The sequence below is a fragment of the Protopterus annectens genome, chromosome 12.part0 (assembly GCF_019279795.1).
Source record: "Protopterus annectens isolate FY-2018-M chromosome 12.part0, PAN1.0, whole genome shotgun sequence".
NCBI lineage: Eukaryota > Metazoa > Chordata > Ceratodontiformes > Protopteridae > Protopterus > Protopterus annectens.
This window is the reverse complement of record NC_056746.1, coordinates 1,551,624,753-1,551,650,602: the sequence shown is the minus strand read 5'-3', so window position 1 is coordinate 1,551,650,602 and position 25,850 is coordinate 1,551,624,753. Positions and strand designations below refer to the sequence as shown.

Sequence of the window (25,850 nt, the reverse complement as noted above, 5' to 3'; positions counted from 1 at the left end):
GACACCTCCACCCAAAAGTAATTAATGTTTTAATTGAGGGCTATCACTCCTCCTCCACCCCCACTCCCCATTTCTTATGTCCATAGGTTCATAGGTAGTTATAAAGCATGCAGTTTAGGAGACCATTAAGAATACTATGCCGCATCATTCAATGGTTAAGTGACTTTCTCAAAGTCAAAGAGTAGGCAAATGTAAGCTGGTAGAATCAAACTCTGGACGGCACAAAACAACTTAGTAACAATTCATAGCCATAGTCCTATATGGAAACTTCCAGACAAACTGTTTGTTGACAGAGTAAGTCTACAGGACATCTTACATTTTTGAGCATGACCAGAGAAAAATGTTTGGCTCAGTGACCTGGATAGAGTATATTGTATGCAAATGGAGGCTGTGAGAACCAAACCCAGGACTGCTGCATGTTTAGGTCTAGCAGCACATAGCCTTAAACCTCTGTGCCAAAATGAGATATAATTACCTTAAATAGACTAATTCCATAGTTGTACAATGAACACACAAGAGTAGCATAACTGCTTAGAAAGGAAAAAGCCTAAAAGGATGACTACACAGCATTTACTGACTGTGATCTCACAGCCTAATTTCCAAAGTGGCAAGCACAATCACAGAACAGTAAAATCTGTGACTCAGGACTGGGGACTAATGAGCTGACATTATAAGCACTTTGCTTTGTAGGTTTTCTTGCCTTAAAAAGCATGTCATTTTCACTTGCCTAATAATCAGCATGTATGTGTTTTATGTTGTTTTCCTGATCTACAGTTTCCACAAGAATACAGTTTTTGCTACATAATAAATGCTGTGTTGTTAACAGTCAATTTACCAATGCTTTAGCGCTTGCCTAAATGGTTATAGAAAAATATAGCACAGTCTTTGGCTAGATTTAGTCCTATTGTATCTCAGAGTCTCCTTTTGATCACACTGTCATACTGTGCCTGCTTGTATCACTCCAAGAGATGCACATATGGTATGGGGTACTGTGAGCCTTAGTTCTACCAGTGTTTTTGTACAATAACTTACTACACAAAAGCAGAAAATAGTTAATTAACAACTTGTACCAAAAGAGCTTCTGCAGAACAGATCCTACAGTATATTCATCATTCCAGTTTCTTTACATTTCTACTGTTTCCAAGTTCAGAAGAACTGTAACTTCTTCATCACATGCTGTACTGTAGGTCTTTCTTTGGAGTTCAGGGAGTTGAGATGGGATATAGGAACCACTTGCCCAAATGTTATTAGTTATCCTATTACATAAAAGGCCGAAGGCTTATATAGAGAGTTCGTGAGAAGGTTTTCAGTGTTATCCTCATAAATGACCCTAACATATAGTGATATTTCCTGCTACAGCAGTCTAACCACTGAAGGTTAATGGTTATAAATACTCACAAACCATAACTAGTATATCCACTTTCTGGATTTATGCACTTGTAATATGAAATTTCCCATCCTATAATACAATACATTTTTTTAGGACTAGTTGCTTTTCATATGAAGTTACTTACAGAGGTAAATTGGATATTGATTGGATCATCAAAGGACATTGTTTTCTGTAGCTCCTGAAGCTGTTGGACATAACTTGTGCTTCCAGCCAGCATAACTTCATCTAAATGAAATGTGCCTGGCTGCCTATTGTCCAGCATGATTACTGTCCTCAGTTCTGGTAACCTGTGGGGCAAAAGCAGAAATTAGTGGAACCAGTACAATTATATAGCTGCAAAGACTACAGAAGCCCAAAACAAGGAATACAGGTGTGTAGTTTACCCTAGTATGACAGCCGTAAGAAGACATTAAAACAATTCATTTTTTCCCATCTGCATTGCATAACATTTTAAACATCTACATCTGCAGATTTTCTAGAACTGTATATAAGTGACTGACATCTTAAGCACTACAAATCTAACTTTACCGTACTTCTTGTTACAATTTTTATTGTATGTTTGACAGGAGCATTTTTAAAAGTTTGACATATTCCCACTAAAATAACTTTTCTTTATTTGAATCATTCATTAAATTCTTCATTTATCCAGTTTATCTCATTCACAGTTTTATATGCATATATGTGTGTGTGTGTGTGTGTGTGTATGTATATATATATATATATATATATATATATATATATATATATATATACACACACATTTATAGCTTAGCTATATATCGTTTATAAGGAAAAGAATTGTGTCTAGATCTAGGGATGTCTTTGTCCCCATCTACCCAGCCCTCATTAAGTCAGTCATGGAATATAATGCCCCTTTTAGCATGCATCTCTTCAGATGCATGCAACAATTGTAATGCCCAGAGAGATATCTTAACAACACATCCTGCATGGACCACTTCAAGGCCCTCCCACTATACTTAGCACTTTACCCAGTTTAATCGCAACCTAAACGAGTGGATGGGGAAATAAGAAATTTACAGTGGGCCTGGCACCCATGTCCCTTACGGACAGAGGTAGCTTATAAATGCTTGGTCCTCAATGTCCTAGCAGATGCAGGACATCATTATTCTTTAAGGAAAACTTGGCTAGGCTTAGAAAGGCCTCTAAGGTCATTAGCCTAGTAGCAGTCTATGAATTTGTGAATCTATGAATGCTACAGACTGCTAAGAGGAGTCATGTGTCTGGCATACAAGGCATCTTCTGACCCAGTACTGATGGATTTAAAGCATATCATCAAGTCCAATTGAATCATAAATACTTGGTCTATGGATCTAAATGTCTTCTGCAGCATCATTTTAACAGTTTGGAGGGAGACATATATCTTGTAGAGGATACCACTGGTCTGAAACAGACTCCCATCCATATTAAACAAAGTTCATCCCTGTCTACATTTAAGAACAACATGGATCTATGGATGACAAACAGAAAATTTACCCCAGGATTGCTCCATGTACTACTAATGGACAAAGGCAACTCTTAAATGCTTTATCCCATGCATGGGTCTCCTCAAATTATCTATGGCATGATCTCAGTTATTGTCATTGGGGTAATATATAATTATCGATCATGGGATGGGCACAAACAATCTGGGATAGGTTAATTTAAGCACAAAAGGAAAATTGGCTAAGCTTAAAATGGCCCTAAAGGGCAGATGTACTAGTACTTACTTATGAACCTGTGGAGGAGCTGGAACTGATCCTGACATTCACTGGAAAAAAATATAGGATGCTAATCCCAAATAGCATGCCTGTCTGTCACAGGACAAACATACTCAAACACTCACTTATTCATGCCATGCACATCTTTAGGCATTTCGGAGGATCATCACTTCATTTATAGCATGTTTCTGTGTTATAGGAATAAACTGGAGCAATCTCTCAAAGACACCATGAGGAAATGGCAGCCTCTACACCAACAGAACTCCAGCCATGAACCACTCTGGAAAACCACTAAGCCACAATTTATGAAATTAGATCCAAAGCACAGCTTTCTCAAAATATATTTAGCAGCTTAAATAATCATAAAAAACTTTTTTTTACTCAGAAATTGATAAGGATGTAGAATGAACATTTAACTTGAGATTCTGCTGCAAAGTGAACAACATGATTAATTTTATATTGAAAGTACACCAGAGAAAAGCATTATTATATCAACTTTTAACGTTTTTGAAGAAACATTCTTCAAAAACATATTTCATTGTAGGCAAACATTTGCAGGCCAATTTATGTTCAGCTGGGTTTATGCCCAGACTATTAGGTTCATAGGTTCATAGGTTCATACTAGGCTATCTGCCCGAGGGCATTTATAAGCCTAGCCCATTGTTTTGTGGCTTACGCCACCCCTTTAGTATGGGGAACTATACCCATTATTTTGCTGTGCCTCTGTCGAGCAGTGACACTGAGGTAATTCCTGGGGTATATCTGCGATCTCCCATCCATTGGTCAAGATTTCTCTTGAACAAGGCCAGCGAGGTGCTCTGCCTCACATGTACCGGGATTTTGTTCCACAGCATAGGGAGTCTTTGGGTGATGAATCTATCCCTCCAGCACATCCTATTAATAGCCGTGTCGAGGTTTAAGTCTCCGCCCTTGTGGCTCTGATGGATCTAGATTTTTGAGGTGAAGCATATTCATCAAATCTGGGTTTGACATGGCCTTGTATGTTAGGCAAAGGTCACCTCTGAGCAAGCGGTGGCGACTGAATAGAGCTGGAGTTCTTTCAGTCGGGCAGCATAGGACAGATTTTTGAGACCCTTTATCCTTTTGGTGAGGAACTTTTGTGGCCTCTCCAGCTGCTGCAAGTGTCGGGTCAGATACATTCGAATGGGGCATTGTACTCAATCATTGGTCTGATGAGTGATGAGTAAAGGGAGACTATGACCTCCCTTGATCTAGATGAGAATCCCTTCATGATAAGGTGGGCAATGTAGAAGGACTTCCTAACTACTTTAGCTACATGGGTGTCGAATGACAGACTACTATCAACCTGGGTCCCCAGGTCCCTGATAACTTCTTCTGTGCTCAGTGGATTGCCACCTATTTGGTAGCTAGGGGTAACCTTGTTTTTCCCGAAGGGTATGACTATGCATTTTTGGCATTTAACTTTAGGCCGTGGCTCTGGCACCAGTTATCCGTTTCTGTGAGACCCTTCTGAAGGATATCTGTGTCAGATGTGTTTTCTACTATGGCGCCCAGTTTGCAGTCATCTGCAAACTTTGTCAGCCATAACCCTCCTGTGTTTGCTTGTACTTGGAAAAGTAGATGCCAAACAAGAGTGGGCCCAGGACTGAGCCCTGTGGGACACCACTTGTGACAGGCTTTGAGTCTGACATGGCGCCAGCAACTCTGACCCTGTGGGTTCTGTCACTCAGCCAGTTTGCAACCCATCTTGTGATGTATGGGTTAACATTTAAGCTGATGAGTTTTTCAATGATACCCGAGTGGGGTATTGTATCGAAGGCCTTAGCCAGATCGAGGTAGGCTGTATGGACTGCCTTTCCCTCATCAATGGCTTTGGTGACTGTTTCAAAAAGTCAACCAAGTTTAAAAGGCATGATCTGCCTTTGACAAAGCCAAACTGGGTTGGATCCAAAGTCTGCAAATTCCCTATGTCTTTATTTATGAGGTCCATTATGATCCTCTCCATGGCTTTGCAGATAAGGCTTGTCAAGCTAATGGGCGGTAATTTCCAGGGTCTGTGGAGGCACCGCCTTTGTGAAGTGGGACCACAGTTGCAGTGCGCCACTCCTGGGTATGTATCCAGAGGTAAGACTTTGATTAAACAGCTGTCCTAGCTGTGGGTTTAATTCCTCATTGAGTTCGTGGAGCACACAGCCGGGGACACCATCGGGTCCCATGGATGCTGTGTTTTTGCTTTGGAGAGAGCAGTTCTCACTTGGGCGCTGGAGATGTTTGGGGGCTGCACTCATTTGGTATAGATATCTCTCCTTTGGGGAGGGGGAAGTTTGCACTGAACCTGTCAGCCAGTATGTTGGCAATGTCTGTAGGATCAGTAATCTTCACATCATTTTGAACTAGTTCTGAGCATATCTGGGAGTTTCCTCCTAGGTTTCTAACATAGCTAAAGAAGGCCTTATGATTGTCTTTTGAGTCTTTAGCTATTTTTCTCTCGAAATTTGCTTTGGATGATTTTATGAGAGCTCTTAGTTTTTACTTATAGTGATCAAGGGTGTCTTACCTTTTAAGGATTTTGCTCTATCTTGTAGTAGCTTCCTCCTTTTGTTGTAGAGTTTGTTTATGGCTGGGGTCCACCAGACTGGACGCTTGCCTTTGGTACAAAGAGTCTTTGTTTTGCTTGGGATTGCCTTATCCATGCAGTCCTGCAGGTGCTGGTAGAAGGCGTTTGTAAGTGATTCAGCGGCTTGAGTATTGTTTTCCGCGCTCGGGGCCTGAAAGGAGACCACACTAGTCTTTAGAAGTGTGAAGTCGGCTTTTGAGAAGTTCTTTACTGTGGTCTTTTTATTTCAGGTGGGGTGGGATGAGGACCTCCAGCGAGATTAGTTTGTGATCTGATCTCACCAGTGAGGGGTATACTTCGGTGTTGAACATTGTGCTCCCATGTTCGTGATGATGAGATCAAGTATGTTATCTCCTCTTGTGGGGATGGTGACTAGTTGTTCCATGGCATTTGAGTTTATGAATTCCAGGAACTTTTGGGCTAGGGTGTTTGGGCTTGAGTAGTGTTCCCAGTCTATATTAGGGTAATTGAAGTCACCTAGTATGATGGTGTTTGGTGATACATTTATCCTCTAGTGTTTTCAGGAAGGCCATGTGAGTTTCCTGAGTTTGTGAGGGTGGCCTGTAACATGCTACAATTTGCAGAGCAGTCTTGCCTATGGTTAATTGCACCTGGATGGTCTCCGATGCATCGCGTTGCCACCAGTCTTGAGGTGTGGGTGTCCTTGATGAATATGGATACCCTCCTTTCTTGGTATTGTCCGGATTTTGGGGCCGGAACGCATGATATGAGGTAAAACCTGATAGCTGGGGTGCTCTCAGGAGCCTTGAACCAGGTTTCTGTCACAGCACAGACATCGATGTTCTCCATACTGAGAAGGGCCTCGAGTGCGTGCATTTTGAGATTTAGACTTCTGGCATTGAGCAGCATTACCCTTAGTTTTTTTCCTTTTTTGTGTTCTAGGGTGGTAGGTTTAGAATTTGAGCCTTGCCTAAAAAAGGCACTATGGGGGTGGCAAGAGCCTTTGCCAATATCCGGAATCCCAGGGGTGACAGGTGCAAGCCGTCCCTTGCGAAGCAGCGTGGCTTGTCCAGCATGTCATCCCAGGAAGACAGATACTGGATCCCCTTTGAATTCCTGCTGTTAGAATTCCGGAATATCCCTTAGCAATTACTTAAAAAAAGATTCTGAATAGCATGCAACATCTTTCTTATTTATAGCCTGAAATCCCAACATTTTATCTCTCACATCAGCATAACTTAAATCTAGTAGACAGAAAATTGCAGTCAGAAGACTGTAGATTATTTGTACGCAAGAGATGCATTGCATAAAAAGAACTAGATGTGGACAAAATGCTGACCAGTTATAGTTCACTAAACAAATGATCAAAAGTGGTCACATGAATCCTAACTTGTCATGAAGAGTCAGTTTTCAGTATAAATAAATATTTGCTTTGCTGGGCTTTTCCAAGTATATCTGACTTCAAGGGTCGCATAATGATCCATTGATGCTGTCCATGTCGAGAGTGAGTTGTTGCTCCATTCAAAAATGCTTATATATGGAAAGCCACTGCAACATTCAGACAAGTCAGAGCTGAATCAGCTGTTTTCACTAATTGTATATTGATGCACAACTGTTCAACAATATGAGTGACAGATACCGTAGGGATTACAGGATCACAGATGAGCATAAATGCAACTTTATCATTTAGCTATAGGCCTACTTAAATCATATGAAAGAAAAAGGGAGAAAAAAAATCTGGCACAGAAATTAATTAAGGTAAATGTCTCCCATACCATGAAGCTCATGTAACCATGTGCTGTTAACTATAATTGATCATAACTATTCCTACTTAATAGAAATTATTAATGTTAAGTTTGGCTCACTTTCATGCGACCTACCTTTCTCCATCTTGGCCATCTGATTTAAACTAATTTTAAGTGGTACAACACTTTTTTACCACATTGTTGAAAATAAACTCGAAAAGGCCTGTCTTTTTTGCCACTGATTATTCCATTATAAAGATAATGCAACTGAAGCTGTAAATGGGACAGTACAGCCTTGTGCCATCATTGTTTCTTTCTTAAGTACTTTTTTAATTTTCACACAAAAACAAAAGATAGATATGCAAAGGTGAAAGACAATTTGTTAGGGAGTGACAGATGCAGGAAGGATTATGGGTCACAGATGAGTAAAAATGTGATTTTATTATTTAAACATAGGTCTACTCAAACTAAATGAAAGAAAAATGGAAAGAAAAAAACATCTAGTAGTAACAGGATATGTACGAGGAAAAAAATGTCTCAGTCATATATCATGCTACCCATTTGGTAAATTGTTTATTATCACTGATAATTTGAAGGGAATCATGACCTTTCCCAACAGACAAATAGATTTAATGAACATTACATTCATTATTGCTTCATAACCCCGCACTATAAAATATTATATCAGAACAACTTCCTCTTCTGACTATCACTACAGTATCATCTTCTCTTGTTATTGTATATGTTAGTCTAAAAGTCAAAGTAGGACAGATAACAGAATCAAGATGAACCAAGAATTAACTAAAGCATGGCCAATAACTCTCTTCCTATATACATCATCTCAATGTGTCATGCAGTGGAACCTGGCTTATTGTGACCTAGATCTGAAAAGGCTGGCCTCTTAGTCCAATGTATTCATCCCCTATTATATTTCAGAATCATTCAAGTATCTACAACCAGAGGCCAAACTGACACTAGTCTATCCTTTTGAGAACTCAGTGTAGGACTACCTATTTCATGCAGCCATATAAGACATTTGTAGCAATAAAAAGACTCCCTCATTCCTCCCCTCCTACACAAACAATCTGGATTTCTATCTCAATCTCTTGTAATGTTGCAAAAATGTGTCTCCATTAATCTAAATATAGTCAGAAATTGAATTTCCATAGGAATGTAACAGAGTTTTGCACTTTTGCTAACATAAACCTTGGCTTCAGTTTCTCATACCTAGATAAACTTTATAGGATATCTATCCTAAATTAAACCAACTCATTGGACATTTTGCAAGTGTCTCTTTGATACTTTTGTAAAGTATTTTCATTTTCCTGAAAACTTTGTAGAGTATTTTCATTTTCTGGCAGATTTATCATTAGTTCCTGATAAGATCAAAAGACATGGTCCATGTCTCCTCTTATGTCCTTCTTAGATTAACCAGTTTAGGATATGAGGGAACATCAGTGCTGTACTGTGAACGTTAAGTAAACTGACTAAAAGAATTTATACCTAAAAGTTGCAAACACCAAGTTCTTTTAGGCTTCTTAAAGATCAGGTTCAATGACCTTTACTCACTTGTTCCAAAAGTGTATGATCTGAAATGAAAGCACAGAGTTTGAAATTTTTACCAACTTGGAAAGGAAACACATTGTTAAGCTATTGCCATCTAAGATGTTACTGACAGTATTAGTGATCATATACTTACATATGTCTTCAGACAAAAATTAAATAATCCTAATACTCATAAACTAAGAACATGCCGTTCAAAAAGATTTTTCAACCCTGATAACTTCCTTGCTGAATTGCAGGCATGTGACTGGTCGCCTTTGACACACCTTGAACTTAATGAAGCAGTGACCTATTTTAACAAAAACTTTCTACAAATTCTTGATTATCATGCTCCATTACGCTTTACTAGAATAAGAGCCAAGACTGCCCCATGGCTAACAAAGCAAACAAAAGAAAAAATGATCCTTAGAAATAAAATCTGGGCTAAATGGAGAGCTACCAAATGTCCATCTGATCACCTCCTTTTCAAACAATTAAGAAATGCCACCAAGAAAGATACTCTTAGAGACAAAAAGGAATTTTATCTTCATCTACAAAAAACTAGTCAAAATACCCCTCAAAAATTCTGGTCAGGTGTTAATAAACTTCTTAAACCAGGACATTCACCTACTCCCATCCCTTCTGGCTTTAACCTCAACAATGCTTCTCAGATCCCAGATGCCTTTAATAAGTACTTTACAGAAGCTATTCTAACCCTAGCTAATTCATTACCCACATCTACTGCATCCCCACAAAATACCTCTCCAGTCTCATCTAAAGCCTTTCAAATTCAACCTGTCTCTTCATCCATTATTTATAAGCTTCTCATCAAACTCAAACCTTGTACCCCATCTGCTGACCAACTCCCATCTGAATACTTACAAATAGCTGCAAAAGCTATTTATCTCCCTGTATCTATTTTGATTAATAGGACTATCTCTGAAGGAAACATCCCCACCATTTGGAAAATATCTCATATAATTCCTCTACATAAAGGGGGCTCTTCTTCTGAACTCTCCAACTTTCGCCCTATTGCCTTACTGTCCCCATTAGCTAAGATAACGGAAAGATGCATACACAAACAATTTCTTAACTACCTTCTTCAAAACAAACTTCTAGCTGACTGTCAACATGGATTCAGACCTTTCCACAGCACTACCACTGCCCTCCTTTCCTTCTCTGACTCCATAAATAATAATCAAAATAATAATCGTTTCTCCTCAGCACTATTCATAGACCTATCAAAAGCTTTTGATATGGTTAACCATAATATACTTCTTGAAAAACTCAACCTCTTCTCTCTCAGCTCACATTCTCTACAATGGTTTAGAAGCTATCTCGTAAATAGGCAACAAACAGTGCTTTGGGGGAACAACCTATCGTGCTTACTTCCAGTAAATGTTGGTGTTCCACAAGGATCAATCTTAGGACCCCTTCTTTTCTCATTATTTATCAATGACCTTTATTTGAATGTGCCACAAGCTACCTGCATCCAATATGCAGATGACTCAACTTTGATCTGCACTGCTAAAAATGTTTCCTCCCTCCAGTCCATCACCCAAACAGCTTTCCAAAATGTTGAAAAATGGTTTATGCAACACTGCCTCCTCCTTAACCCCCAAAAAAACTAAGCTTCTTCTCTTTACTCCTACTAATAAATCTCCTATACCATTCTTCACTATCTCCTCAAATAATTCTACCTCTATTAACCCTGATAAAACCACTCGACTATTAGGTGTAACCATTGACAACCATCTCAACTTTGATGACCATATTAACACTACTATCAAAGCTGTTAATAAAAAAATTGGGACACTTTACAGAATTAAACCCTTCCTTACCCCAGCAGCCAGAAAAAACATTGCACAGACCCACCTGATCTCCACCCTTTTTTATGCCTCAGCTATATATACTACCTTATCTAAAAATAACATTACCAAACTCTCTACCTGTTATAATAGTATAGCCAGATTCATTACTGCTACTCCCCTCAGAACTCACCACTGTCTCAACCTCAAACAATTAAATTGGCTAGAGCTAAACAACCACCTACTCTACCAACAATTACTTGTCATTCATAAGACCCTTCACTTCCCTGATAATACTCCTAGACTGGCAAAACCGATTTCTCCTTATAAAAATCTAGCCACACTTCGCTCTGCAAATAAACTCCTAGTATCCTCAACTAAATCATACAATAAAGCTGGGGATGCGTTAATTTCAAATTCCATAGGTAAACACTGGAATCAACTCCCTCAAGAAATAACTAATCAAGACTCTACCTCTCCGTTCAAAAAACATATCAAAGAACATCTTAAAACTCAATGGCTATGTCCCTGTACTAATCCCGACTGAAAGTATGTCTCCTCACCCATCCCCCCTTCTGAGCTCCTAACTTACACTTTCTATTGTTGAGAGTTACTTCTTAAAAGTATGCCTATTTTTTTAATTTGTTGAACTTATCTTATAAGTATTTAGATTTTATTTTGCAATTTCTCTTTTTTTTACCTTTTATATATTTTTTTCAAGATAATTTTTTTGTGATATATCATTGTTTGTTTTGCCTGTACTGGAGCTTTTCTCCCCGGGCCTCTACTGTAAACGGATATATATCCAGTTAGACTAGCCCGGTCAACAAATGTAAAATAAAATAAAATAAAAATAAAAATACTGAAAATTGAAGGGTTCACTGGTTCCATTTCAGAATCCCCAATGAGAGAGAGAAGAAAGTATCAAGGCTGCAAATGCTTGTAGAGATCACATTTCGAGTGATTTCAAAATATTTCTATCATCTCATAAAGGACTTAATATCTTTGAATAAAATAACTGATAATCTCTATGCAACCAATAAGCTGCCTAGCCTCCAATACATTCCACCATGTTTGAAACCCAGACCAAAACAGAAACCTGTGTGAGCACGAGAAGAGAAATCCCAACTTGTGTGCTCTGTAGATGATGTGTCTGTCTCACAGCAGCAGCCTTAAACATCCTAGTATTTGAACAACCTTATTTTGCTAACAGCCATGAAAGGCATCTGCTGAGATAGTCAGCATCCAGAAATGGAAATCCTGATTTATATCAACTTCCTTCCAAGGAAGCCTGTTGATAGGTCTTAGTCAAAGTAACCACATTTGAAGTTAGGCTATGCAAGCATTATTTATGAGAGTAAAGAATGAAAGACCAAATAACTCTATGGCCCAAGTGAAGTCTTGAGGCAAGGTTGACTTCCTGGGCCAACTTGATTAAAGTTACAGTTAGTTATCTTCACTCTGTTTCATGTCATCCCGATTAATAGGAATTTGTAAGCATTCTTGGAGGTTAATATGGCATGATTCTGCAAGATTCTATTTTCAAGCTAGATTGAATTTGACCTCCTCAAACTATTCCCTAAAATGTAATGGGTAAGAGAGTTTCTTTATTTTACTTCATGGGTCTTGGGTCATATTTGAGGACTGGGCTGACCTTACACATAGGCAAACTAAGCAATGGTCTAGGGTGCCATGCTTGAAGGGGCACTCTTTTGACATAATTTATTTATTTCAGTGTGAGAAAATGTATTTTTTTGCTCTAAAAATAAATAAATAAAACACAACGCCCTGCAACAACAATATGCACCCACCCCTTAGAGTGATGGGCACCTCAGGTAGGAGGTACTCCACTCAACTTGACCATTCAAGTTAAACAACATGATGTTAGACCCAGGCATTGCAATGTCACACTGCAGGGACCTCGCAACATTCAAAAAGTGAAGTTGTGGTTCTCACAGTACTGAATGTCTTCATCAACGTGATGCATTTTTTCTATTAATAAAATTAATATTGCATATAATAGAATTGATTTATTTTTAGAAGATCTGGCTCATACACATGATAAACCACCCAAGTTAAAGGAGTTTTTATGACTGGAGAAATCTCAAATCCTGGTTATTTTGGGGATACTGAAAATATATAAATCTATAGTTGACCCACCTTTGAGACCAAAAGTAGCCCCAGCAGGCTCAAAGACAGAAACACTGGTGGATTTTAAATTAAATACGTTTTTGGTGGATAAGGGACACATAATGAAGCATTCCTGGCATATTTTAAAAAATTTATCTAAAACTATTTTTTTACCCAATACAATCCTTGCCGCTATAGATATTAAAGATCTGTTTTTGGTGATACCTCATGATTTTGGAGTAAATTTTTTTTGAAGCCATGGTGGTTTGCACTAGTTTCTATAAAATTGATTTAGATATTATTTATTATTGTATGGATATGGTATTGAAAATGAATTTTGTGTTTTATGAACGGGAATATTTTAAACAGCTTAAAGGAGTTACCATGGGACTGGCCTCATCACCATTTTTTGTCAATCCCAGTCTTGGAAGAGTCATTTCATGTTTTCTTCTCCCTTTTGTTCCCAAATTCAAGTTTATTTGAGGTATCTGGATGGCATTTTCATTATATGGAAGAATGGGGTTAATGAACTCACATCATTTATTGAATATATTAATGCATGTACAGATTTTTTACATTTTACTTATGTGAGTAACCCTATTTCAATCCATTTTCTGGATATAAACTGTAATCACAAGAACACAGACCCCTACTGGTGTTTGATGTTATTTTTTCCATGTCAATACTCATCCCCTGTATCCAAGATTTTTGAATTATTTCTAATAATATCCTTTACAGATTTTGCTTCAGTATTGCATGTGGCAATACATCCTTTCCCATATTTGTGACTGTTGTTAAGGTGTACATGTCCTTCTAAATCATCACAGCCCAACAGGGGCTTGTACATACCCTCAGTTATTTTCCTGGAAACATCTTTAATTATTTCATCTAAAAATTCCTGGGGACAGCCCCTGTTCAATAACATAATTTTCAATTTCTCACTGTCCTGAAAAAATGAATCAATATCAGAGAGTATTCTGGATAACATTACCAGTTGCCATTTTACAAGGACTTTCATTTGATGTAATGGGTATCAGCTGTCAAAGTGTACCAATGAATTTAAATGAGTAGGTTTCCTAAATAGATTTGAACTAAAAAATGTCTTGCTTTAAGCCTTTTTTAACTCCACATCCAAGTAACTAATACAGTCATACAATTTGTTTATAGTAAAGCTAAGAAAATCAGTAGATTTATTGATATATTCAAAAATTCCAAACTTTAATGGGGCCACAAGGTTAAGGGAATTTTTGGAATATAGCAATAAATCTACTGATTTTATTAGCTTGACCTTAATATTAGCTGTATTGATAATGAATTATGCTGAGGTAATTTAGCAATAAAAATTCATTTAACTTTTATATTACAGGTTTTAATTGTGTTGAATGCATTTAGTATATTTATAAATCAACACAAGGAATTGAACTATGGCTTTAAGAAAGAACAGCTGATTAGGATAGGTTAGAATTTTGTGGGGTGTTTTATATATAAGGCTTGCATGGTTTTAGATTAAGGACTCCTGTATGTGAACAGATGAAAGTGCTTGATGTTTTATGCTGTCCCATAATGCAATAAACGTTGTGGACTTTTGGATCACTGTACTAATGGAATAATTTCTTTTTTAAGCATTAGCAATCAAACTTTTGTTTTTGATTTCCAGTTATCTACACTTCCCGGTGGCTTGTGGCAGTGATTTCCTCATTACTGGTCTGTGACCATTTTCTGGATATATCAATTAATAAAAATATGGCAGAAGACAAATCTGAATAAACTATTTATAGGAAGGAGACATATTCTAATAGTTATCTACACTATGATAGTCAACATCCACTATGGCAAAAGAAAAATATGGCAATAAGATTAAGTATACTTATTTGTGATTATCATGTTTTTGATCAAGAAGCATTGATTTTATGTGATATGTTTTTACATTAAGGTTACCCCCCCCCCCTATTTTGTTGGAGGAATTGAGGGATTGGGTGAAAAAATCAAAGGCATATAAAATAAAAAAACACTGTTATGCCAGATTGACTCTGGAATATGTAAAGATGCTATGAACAGGGACCTATCCAAAGCCCTGGTGTTACACTATAATAGGGATGTAACACCACTGAACAGGTTGGTTCATTGTTATTGGATTAATATTTTTGTTACATTTGATTCAATAGGTAAGTTAGGTCCAGTTCTGAAATTTGTGTATAAAATAGTTTTAATTTGAAAGCTATTTTGGAGAGGAATTGTTCTAAAGTAGTGGTTTCCACTAAGAATTTGGAAATGAGGAAATATGGAGCCTGTAAATAATGATGATATATTTTCCAAGGTGCTTATTCTAGCAATACGGGTTTTCTCAAGATAATTTCCATTTTGTGGAGTTATGATTGTAATACTAGAGGTGCTGTTGATATTGCTTTTTTATGTTCTACATGTCCAGCATTTTATGTGAGTAAGACAGAGAATCCATTGAAAACTACAATTTATCAGCATGTGTAAGCCATTCAGAAAAGAAATATTGTGAATACATTAACTAAATGTTCTAGCTGTTGTAAGGATTTTATGAAAGTTTCCTTTGTCATAGTGGAAAAAGTTGTACACCTGTGGGGGGGGGGACTTATTTTAGATCAAAGGAAATTACATTGACATATTCTTCTTAATGTAACAAATACTCCAGGTATTAATGATATGATATTGACTGTTTATTAAAAATGAAAGCAAATATACTTTAAGTGGATTATTGGATATATTTATATATGTGTAATATATATGCATATTTTTATTGCATTTTAATGTTTTCTATTATATGTGTATTTTTTTAATTAGTAATAATGAATTTTGGTTAGGATTTTATATTGCTTTGTGTAATATTTCTTAAACTGTTTGTAATATGTATCATGTGATTTGATTGTGACTGACTTTAGCCCTATTTTTCTATTTAACCTTAAGGAATTTATGTATATGTACTATGATGAGGTTGTGATTATGGGAGGAACAAAAGTGCTTAGTTATTAAAGCTGTGGACTTTTATGGGTTTGCTTTTTCATTTTTCTTCATATTATTTTTATTATTATTATTATTATTATTATTATTATTATTATTATTATTATTATTATTATTATTTTGTAATCAAGGTTCTGATTGGCATTACTGATCAGCTGCATTTTCACAATGGGTGCTGGGGCATTTTAGATTCTAGACAGTAGCCAAATGGAGAAAGACAGAAACCAGTTACTTTAGTACTGTTATTTTTTGTGATGCTGACAGTGGTTGACCAGACACTTTTTGTATTAATTACATCTTTGTGATTTGTGTGGACCAACTTAGAAAATTGTAAAGTGTGGCAACTTATTTTGTGTGGACTAGCAAAGTTGAAGTTATTACATAGCCATCAGCAAACCTCTCAACTGCAGAATTTCCAAAAAATTGTCTCATATTTTTGGTCTCTTCCTTATAAAAAGTGTAGTTTTCTGGCAGATCACTGAGGACTGAAGTTACAAGATAAAAATGTACATTTGATTGTCTAACTTTATATCTTTCAGAAAATGCATGCTAATTAAAAACTATTATTCTAGCTACTGTCTATATTTTTAAGAGTAATATTTACAATTGTCCCTGATTTTGGACCTATAACCCCTCATTATTTTTTACTTTGTTCAGAATTCCTGCACTAACAGGTTGAGAGATATGGCCATCAGATCTAATTGCTGAAAATCTTGGTGGTGGAGGGTAAAACTCTCAACTGTCCTTGATTGCTGCTTTGCTGCTCAAAATTGTGCTACTAATTTTTAGTAATACTGATAATTTGGGAAGAAAAGGTGGTGGATTATATCTAATAAATAACAATAAAAACCACAAACTGCATTGATAAACTTACAAAAACAAAAAAGCAGGCAACGTGTCAGCTAAATCCATTGTCCATTAGATGGTGCTCAATGTAATAGTTATTTTAATAATAACTTTTTATTTTCAGATGGTTCATTCATTTTTTTGTATTAAATTGTTTGGTATTTATATTTAATTTCACACAAATTCAATGCATCAAATTCGTATTAGTTATTTTTTAAAACAATATTTTTTAAAATAATGTTTTTTATATAAGTAATCTATGAACCAAACTTAATATCTGTCTTAAGATAAGTAAACTGTGGACTATGACATTAAGTTACTGTTTAATTGTTTAATTGGATTATTGTTCTATTGTTTCATTGTTTTATTGCATTAATCGGTTCATTATGATGGTTATAAAAGGAGAGCATTTGGTATGTAGCAGGATATATGTTTTTGGTTCTGACGAAGATATTCGAAAATGCAGTTTTTTGGAGTACAGCGTTAGACTGGTGTGTTATTAAAGTTGTTTTATTCAACTTTGTTGTTTCCAGTCTTGGACCCTTATTTGGCTTCTCTAGAGCGGAACTTGGTTGGTTAACATTTCATTTAAAGCAATATTCAGTTTTAAAAAACACAACAATGCTACCACATTCATGCATATAAAACCTTATTCAACTCTAAATTCATGAATGAACAAAAGCGCTAACATTTTAATACAGTTTTATTTTTGGAATAAAGCTTGCAATCATTTTATATTTCTAAGTGGTGGTTCGTCTTTGTGGATTTAGCTAACACGTTGCCTGCTTTTTTGTTTTTGTAATAAATACCAATAATTAGAATTATGATCTTTTTCTTTTTAGATTTGCCTTTGATTCTTGAGGTAAGAGGTTGAGAACTATGGGATTGGATGTAGTTGAATGAAAGTAATTTAATTTTCTATCAGTTTTACCTGTGTAAAATGTACCACATAATTCAATCTTAGCCAGTTATCCCCTCTAGTGTAAACAAATCATCCACAAACCATATATAGAACAAAACAAATTTTCTATAGTGATTGTTACCAAAAATAAACGGAGATTCTCACACATACAAAACTAAATTTGTGTGTTAGCAGCAGACATGCCCAAGGCAACTCCAATAAATTAATGGTACATATTTTCTTGAAAACAAAATATATTATTCAAAACAATATCTAATGAAGTGCAGTACATTTGTCACAATCTTGACTTTTTATTTTAAATATTCAGAGAACAGTTTGTCATCCAGTGCTAAAATATAATGTATTTATGAGAAGCAAGGAAAACAGAGCTGAAATGTGTGCACTGACAACCCGCAGTTATTCGTATGAGGAAAAATCTTACCCAGGTGCTGTATCAATCTAGGCAGTTTTCATGACAGCAGATAGCCAAGGAATCAAGCCCCTGCTGAAAAAGTTAGGTTACAACTATAGACAGCTATAATTAGCATAAAACATCCATTTACAATACTAACATACATCCTAAGTTCTTAAAATAGAGGTAATAAGTAACTCTTGTAGGCATTATATTAAGTGATAGACTGACTCCCATTGTAGGAAAATCAGCTAGAAGTTACACACAAATAAGAAAACTATTGGATAAGGCAAAAAAGATTTTGAGAACCAAAATGTATCGCTTTGGATTAGTCTCAATATGCTTAAAATCCCACTGCCAAATATCTGGCTGTCCTCTTACTATCTATAAAAATCTAATGCAGGTATCTACTTGAGAAAAGGGCATATCATTTACATAGAAAATGACAAACGCATCTTCAACAAAGAAGAGAACAATATTTTTTCATGATATCTTCTAGGAGAAACCTACCTTCTATAAAAGTTTAAGGCCAAAGAAACTGAACAGAAAGCTTGATGTGTACATTACATAATAGAAAAAATCAGTTCAGCTAGACAGACAAACAAACAGAGGCATAAAACGTCATTGGCTGAGAAAGTGTCAGTTACATGCAATGATAAGAAAATGCCACTTTATTTTTTCTCATTACATTTAGACAAGCTTATAGAGAAAAAGAAAGGCTAACATCATGCCATCATCTACCAATCTAACTCTCATTAATTTACATGGTGTTAATGACAAAAATAAAGGGGGGGGGGGTTCTACAGATGCTTGAATTTTATTACATCACAGCCAGGTACCCAAGCAGCTGTAAGCTGATGCGAGCAGCTGCTCACTCTCAAACTTGAAAATTAGTTCTGCCAAGCAGTTTCCATATGCAATTGCTTGCATGCTAGGGGAAAGGAGTCAGGGAGTGCTCATGAGCTTGGTAAGTTAAGAAGAGAAATGGAAGGGGGACTTTAAGTTTAGGGAGGGGAAGGGGATTTTTAGGTTCTGGGAGTGATCGGGGGTTTAGGGATGGGAGGGAGATTTTAGCCTTACGGAGTGATCTGTATATTTGGTATAGGGAAAGGAGGGTGATTATAGGTTTAGAGAACAATCATTGGTTTAGGTTTAGGGACTGGTGGGAATTTTTCAGGTTACGGTCAGGGTTTTGGTAGGGCTAGAACAGATCAGGTTTTGGGAAGGATGCTTAGTTAAATGGCATGAGTTAGTTAGGAAGTTATAGCACTTGCCAAAATGAGCTTCTGGCAGTGAGGGTGCGTGTATTGAGTAAATGTGTCTAAAACACATGCAGCAGACTAAAAGAAAAATACAAGCAACAGGACTGCAAAGCAAGTTAAAAGGGAGCAACAGAGAGCAAGCAGCCAAGAAGTAAATCCATTAAAAAAAGCCATTCAGCTGCTGTCAGAGAAAACAGAAGCTGAAACACATTCAAGCAGCCATGATGAAATGCAGCAACTAGGATAGCCCTTCTCTTCTTTTGAACAAGTAATGCAACATAAAAATGAGGTATACACATTGCTGTATATTTGCACAGGTGAAAAGTGGGATAGTTTAAATCTCTTGCATGATTTGGAACTAACTGCTTTTCTCATAGAAAAAACACATTTATATGGAGAAATGCAAGAGATGCTTGCTCCTGCAGAAATACTTTTTGTTGATTATTTCTCCAGGTTGAAGCTTCAGTGAGTTCCTTCTTGATAGGATATAATGGCAGCTAATTCCCTAGCAAAACTCAAAAGTAAAATATAGCATGAGAGGCATGAAATTGCATTGTTCAATTAACCAACACCAGCTGCTGTTACGTACAGCTGTTCCAGTCACATGTGCCCGAATCCAAAGCTTTAATTGCCATATGCAACCAATAAATGCATAAATATGAAATTAATGAATAAAACCAATGTAAAATAGCAACTAATCACTTAAATGCATAAATAAAGTGGCAGTCCCTGAAAAGTTCCATCTATATGTAGCTAATCATTGACAACACTGCTTGATAAAATGAAATATTAATTATTAATCAGTTACTGCCTTTAAATTAACTGAGTTTTAAATGCTTCTTTCAAATAAATGGGAGGAGAACTATGTTTGGAATACTTACAAAAGGCACTTGCAAATAGTTAGCAAGGTATAGGTAAGAGAAGAACAGAAAAGAATCTGATGCTATGCATTTTGTACAAAGTATGCAGCTATATGGATTTATTTAGAATTTAAAGCACTTGATTCATCAGCATAGTGGACAGTTCCAGCAAGTTAAGGTGCACACATTAAAATTATCATGCATTATTTAAAGGAAGCAGTTATTGTAGCAACCTGCTTTTGTTTAATTTGTGCAGAGAAGAGGGCTTATGAATAAAACACTTCACCTGCATTGCAGATTGCAAGATCCCTTTATGGCATGACTACACTGCATTAATGGCATTACCGATGTGCAGCGTGATAACTATATTCAACAATAAATCATGTGGCCAAACCTGGTAACAGAGACAAAATTGTAAAAATGAGCAAACAATGTATTTGATAAACTTATATCAGTTAAATGATAACCACACTGTTGAAGTCTGGGCATTGCATTCAAATCAGCAAAAGCCCATAAAATGGAAAGCTGGCACTCTGACTACAGAAGACATTCAAAAGAACAAACCCATATAAACAAAGTGCTGGCACAACATACAACACCACCCAACAGGAAACTGATCTAAAAATCAAAGAAATTCTTTTTTTTTTTCCTCTTATTTTTCAAGGGGCTATGCCTCCCTACCCCAACATGTAAAGGTCTTTGGCGCAACATCTCCCTTACTACATATACTTCTATATCTATATCTACCTATCTATCTATTTATATGTACACATGGGCCACCATCAGAAGGTCGAGTTTTCAGAAAGTCAAAATTCATATGGTTGAGACCATATGATCAACTTTCCGAAAACTCAAAGCTTTTGAATGGGAATCGCAGTACAGTGAGGATCAGGGAACTTACCCTTTTACACAATCTAGTGTAATCTTGGAGTTGGTATATATAATATGCAGGGGATGAGGAGGGTAGGGGGGACTTGCCCCCCTGCAAAAATATAGAAAAGGGAGATTTTTGTTGTTTACCAAAGTTTGAGTTTTTGGAAAGCATCATTTGGTCTCAGCCATATGAATTTCGATTTTCTGAAAACTCAAGCTTCTGAATGGGAATCTGTATACATATATACGGGTCTACTTCTAATGCCCGAACTTCCGATTCACCGACAGGGAAATGACCGACGCCAGAAACCCGACAACACACAAACCCGACAACGCGAAACACCGAACACCATAACACCGACACACTACACGTCAACAACACAGTACACTACAACACATATCCACTAGCCCTAACCCAAACCCTAACCCTAAGGTCCGACACTACTCCCTACCTGCACCCTAACCCTAACTCACTTACACACCCCAAACCCCAAGCTCCGACACTACCGCACACACTCCCTACCTGCACCCTAACCCTAACTCACTTACACACCCCAAACCCCAAGCCGACACTACCGCACACACTCCCTACCTGCACCCTAACCCTAACTCACTTACACACCCCAAACCCCAAGACACACTCCCTACCTGCACCCTAACCCTAACTCACTTACACACCCCAAACCCCAAGCTCCGACACACTCCCTACCTGCACCCTAACCCTAACTCACTTACACACCCCAAACCCCAAGCTCCGACACTACCGCACACTCACCTATCACACACCCTAACCCTACATCCCTGAGTATTCAACACTTACCTGTCCGCTCCCTACTCCTACATCCCTCACTATCGCATACTTACCAGATGCTTACACATTCCCTTGTCGGTCTTCCGTCTGTCGGGATCTCGGTCAACTGCGTTGTCGGGTTTCTGGCGTCGGTCATTTCCCTGTCGGTGAATCGGAAGTTCGGGCATTAGAAGTAGACCCATATATACATATATATTAATGTATGCTTCCACTGTGAGTGGACAAATGCAAATGCACCAAGGATCAGAATCCCTGATTTGTGTTCACTAAAAATAAAAATGTTGAAAAACAGTTTTTAAATGATTCTACAGGGGAGCAAGCTCCTCTATACCCCTGATATAGAGGCAAGCCCCCCACATTCTGCAAACATATATGTATATATATATATATATATATATATATATATATATATATATATATATATATATTAACTATGCAGTCATACTAACATGAAGAAGGAGGAAATTCCTGCACAACTTGCCAACAGTGTTGTCCGATGGAGGAAATCCAATTGAAGCTCGATCATTCAGTCTTCATCCACCAGCAGAGTAACATATGCATACATATATCTACATATATATATATATATATATATATATATATATATATATATATATATATATACACACACACACACACACACACACACACACACACACACATACATATATACACACTTTATGCTCATATGTATGGAACTCCAAAACCGGCATTGCTAGTCAAATAGCAAAATGTTGTTTTAACGGAAAAGACTTTTCAGCACTTTGACACAGAACTGATCCAAAGTATTAAAAACAATCACATGATGCCCATTTTAGCCCCTTAATTAATTGTGTAACTGTATTCTGAACAGCACATAACTGCTCAGTATATTGCCTTATGTTTTGGGTGTAGTGTTTTAACAGATAGCAGGAATACTGTCTGTTGTATTCACTATTACAGTAATGTTCTGCTCAACTTTATTTTGTTACTTTAATCTAGGGGTATATTGAGGGATCCCTGTGATTGTCTGCAAAACTTATATTCATGTTGTCCTATTCATTCTATGCAGGAATCTCCTATGATGAGTGTAGACTGTCTAAGCTGAGACCAAGCAGTTTGTACATAAATAAATTCATGAATTTCTTGTTTAGTATCCCTGTGTAAAGTGAATGGAAATGAATGTTCCACTTCAGCTGCTGCTTTTTAACCAGTGCAGCTGTTTTGAGTATGTACCTTTAACTCCCAGTGGGGTCCTTGAAAAACATGAAGTTATCACCTTAGAGTTCTAACAAATACTCATTGAGAGAGGTAAAATATCAATACAGTTGTATGTGCCATCATGTATGCTTCAAGATGAAATATTCTGATACATTGTATGTAGCATGGTTTTGGAAATATTAATGCAAATATGAACAAGCAATATTTGACACCTAGAGGCACAGTAGGAGGTAACTGCAGAAACACCTGGAGGGGCACTTGTCTGTAATGAGTTTGTTGCCAGCAGCATGGAAACACATCTACATGGCTCTGGCATTCGCACAAAGGTTGTCATTAAGTATGGAAATCCTCTGTCCCATTGGTGTCATAAAGGGATAAAGCACAGACTATATCCCAGGTCTGAGCCTGGGTAGAGGCAGGAAATCAAAGCAGAGTGCTGGGATGGTACATGGAAGGACAATATGTAAGTTATGATAATGGTTAAGGTTTTCACCTCAAAGTCACAGAGTACAGGTTTGAGTTTGACCTTGGGTCACTGTCTGGTTAATAATTTGCAGTCTGACTGCCTAGTATTTACAAGTGAATCTACCTATGATGTGACCACCCTTTAATCCAAGAAATCAAGCCACTTCTCTTTACAAAGCAGTCTAACAGGTTGATGGCATCAGTACACCAGTAGTAATATCATGTCCCTGGTATGTGAGTGGTGAAGCAGACCAAACTGACCTAAGGATATTGTCTTTTTGACAAAACAAGACAAACATGACAAGCACTGGGTGCAGCTTTACAAAAGACACTGTGAGCTTTAGGGTCAGTGAGTGTTTAGCTTTCTGTGTTTGTTGGCCATGACCACCTTACTTAGCAATGTGGACAGTCACAATTTTTAGCAGTTGCTGTATATTCCATTCCTCTAAATGTTCAGGGAGTTGAAAGATTATTATGTTGGACAGCCTACAAATGTAGCCACTAAATCTGCAGAACAAACTCAGTTTCTAGCTCAAACTATTTTATTCTGCCTCCAGGGTGTGCACCTGTTTCCATGATATCTGCTATTTTCTTCATCATAGACAGTTAACACATATTTAATTTAATTATCTTTACCCATAATGAAAGAGGCCATCTTTGAATATATCAAGATTGTTTCTGGCATGTTAGCTTGAGGAGGCTGACTGCTTTATATATTTAGAAACCAGCTTATGCAAAAGTGAATCTAATTATTTTACCTTTTCTATCAGTATTCCTTTGTGTCTTGTTTATATCCTTCTTGCTTTTCACAGGGGATGCCGAAAGAGGTCGAATTAAGGTTAACACATTTATTTTAAGCACTGTTAAAAGAACAGACCCATAAAACAAAGTTCTGGGATAACATATGCAACCACCTAGCAATGGACAGTGATCTAAAATAAAAAAAAAAAAAAATCTGTTTTTTTTTCTTGACCATCAGTTTCTGTCGACCAAACAAATGCTGACATCATGCCCATTCAATGAGAAATAACATATATATATATATATATATATATATATATATAAAAAATTTATTTTTATTTATTTATTTATTTACATTTGTTGACCGGGAGTGTATATATATATATATATATATATATATATATATATATATATATATATATATATATATATATGTGTGTGTGTGTGTGTGTGTGTGTGTTTATAAAACTTGATTATACAGCTACAAGGAATTATTTAACTTAACTCCATGAATGATGTGATCATTTATGTTCCTGCTGATAAGGTGTCCTAAGTGCTTTTTTTTTTGGCTCCATCCTTCAAGACCTTGTTGTTTGGCTCCTCAACAATCACTCAATTGAGCCCAACTAAAGCCATTCTGGCTAGGAAGAAGGGTATTTCTAGGCTATTCAAGAGCCCATGGCCATTCATTCATTCCTGTTGAAGGGTGGCTCCCACGTGTCACCCCTGCCCTCTTGGCAATTCCTTCAAATCCACAGTTGAATAAAACCCAAAAGACAAAAACAATAGAAAATGTATAACACACCACAACTCCCTAGTCTGTGGAAGGAATACCATGAACAGGGGTGTCAGATTAGCACTTTTGTTCCCTTTAATATTTACATTGGAACTTCTTCTGATCAAGTCCACAGTTGCTGACTGCTGACAGGAAACATGTCTACCATACCAATTTCCCCTTGGATGCACATTAGAGATATATTAATGGCAGGGTGGGTTCAGCCAGCTCAGAACTGCATTTTGTGGTCTTTCTAGGCTGTCACCCTTGTGGCAAATCAGGAGTGCCTACCTCCCCCAAGGATGGGTGAGCTAGCAGTGTCCTTTAACTCCCATACTCCATGCCCAGCTTCTACAGGCACTTGAGTCAACATAAGTGTAGACCAAAAGGATCAGTGCCACCCAGGACCTGGACAATATCTATGACTAGTGGTCATGGCCATATACCCACATAGGCAACACTGATGCTGTCTCATGTGATCTGATATGGGATGGCCTGCATTTGACCACCTCCCATCTGGCTCAACCCATGACCATGGACTGAATGACGTCTGGAGGCAGACTATACAGGGTGACTTAGAGGGATCAATGCTAGTTTCTCAAAACACCACACTGTTGAAACCCATATGGTCGGGACTATATGGTTGACAAAGCGGTTCATTGAAAAACTGACATACATCCACATAACACCCTCAAACAACGCAAACAATGCTTTTGCAGGGGGGGGCTTGGCACCCCCACACCCCTTCATAGGTTCATAGGTTCATAGGTTCATACTAGGCTATCTGCCCTAGGGCATTTATAAGCCTAGCCAGAGTGTG

General features: G+C 37.1%; 1 protein-coding gene across 1 annotated transcript in view; it reads right to left on the bottom strand.

The window, feature by feature from the left end:
* The window catches only part of LOC122817288 (medium-chain acyl-CoA ligase ACSF2, mitochondrial-like), a 1,483,010-nt gene that overhangs the window by 657,503 nt on the left and 799,657 nt on the right, over positions 1–25,850 (bottom strand). Inside the window, exon 6 of the mRNA XM_044090514.1 lies at positions 1,515–1,677. Within this exon, the coding sequence (XP_043946449.1) occupies positions 1,515–1,677 (163 nt within the window). The remainder of the gene's footprint in view (positions 1–1,514; positions 1,678–25,850) is intronic.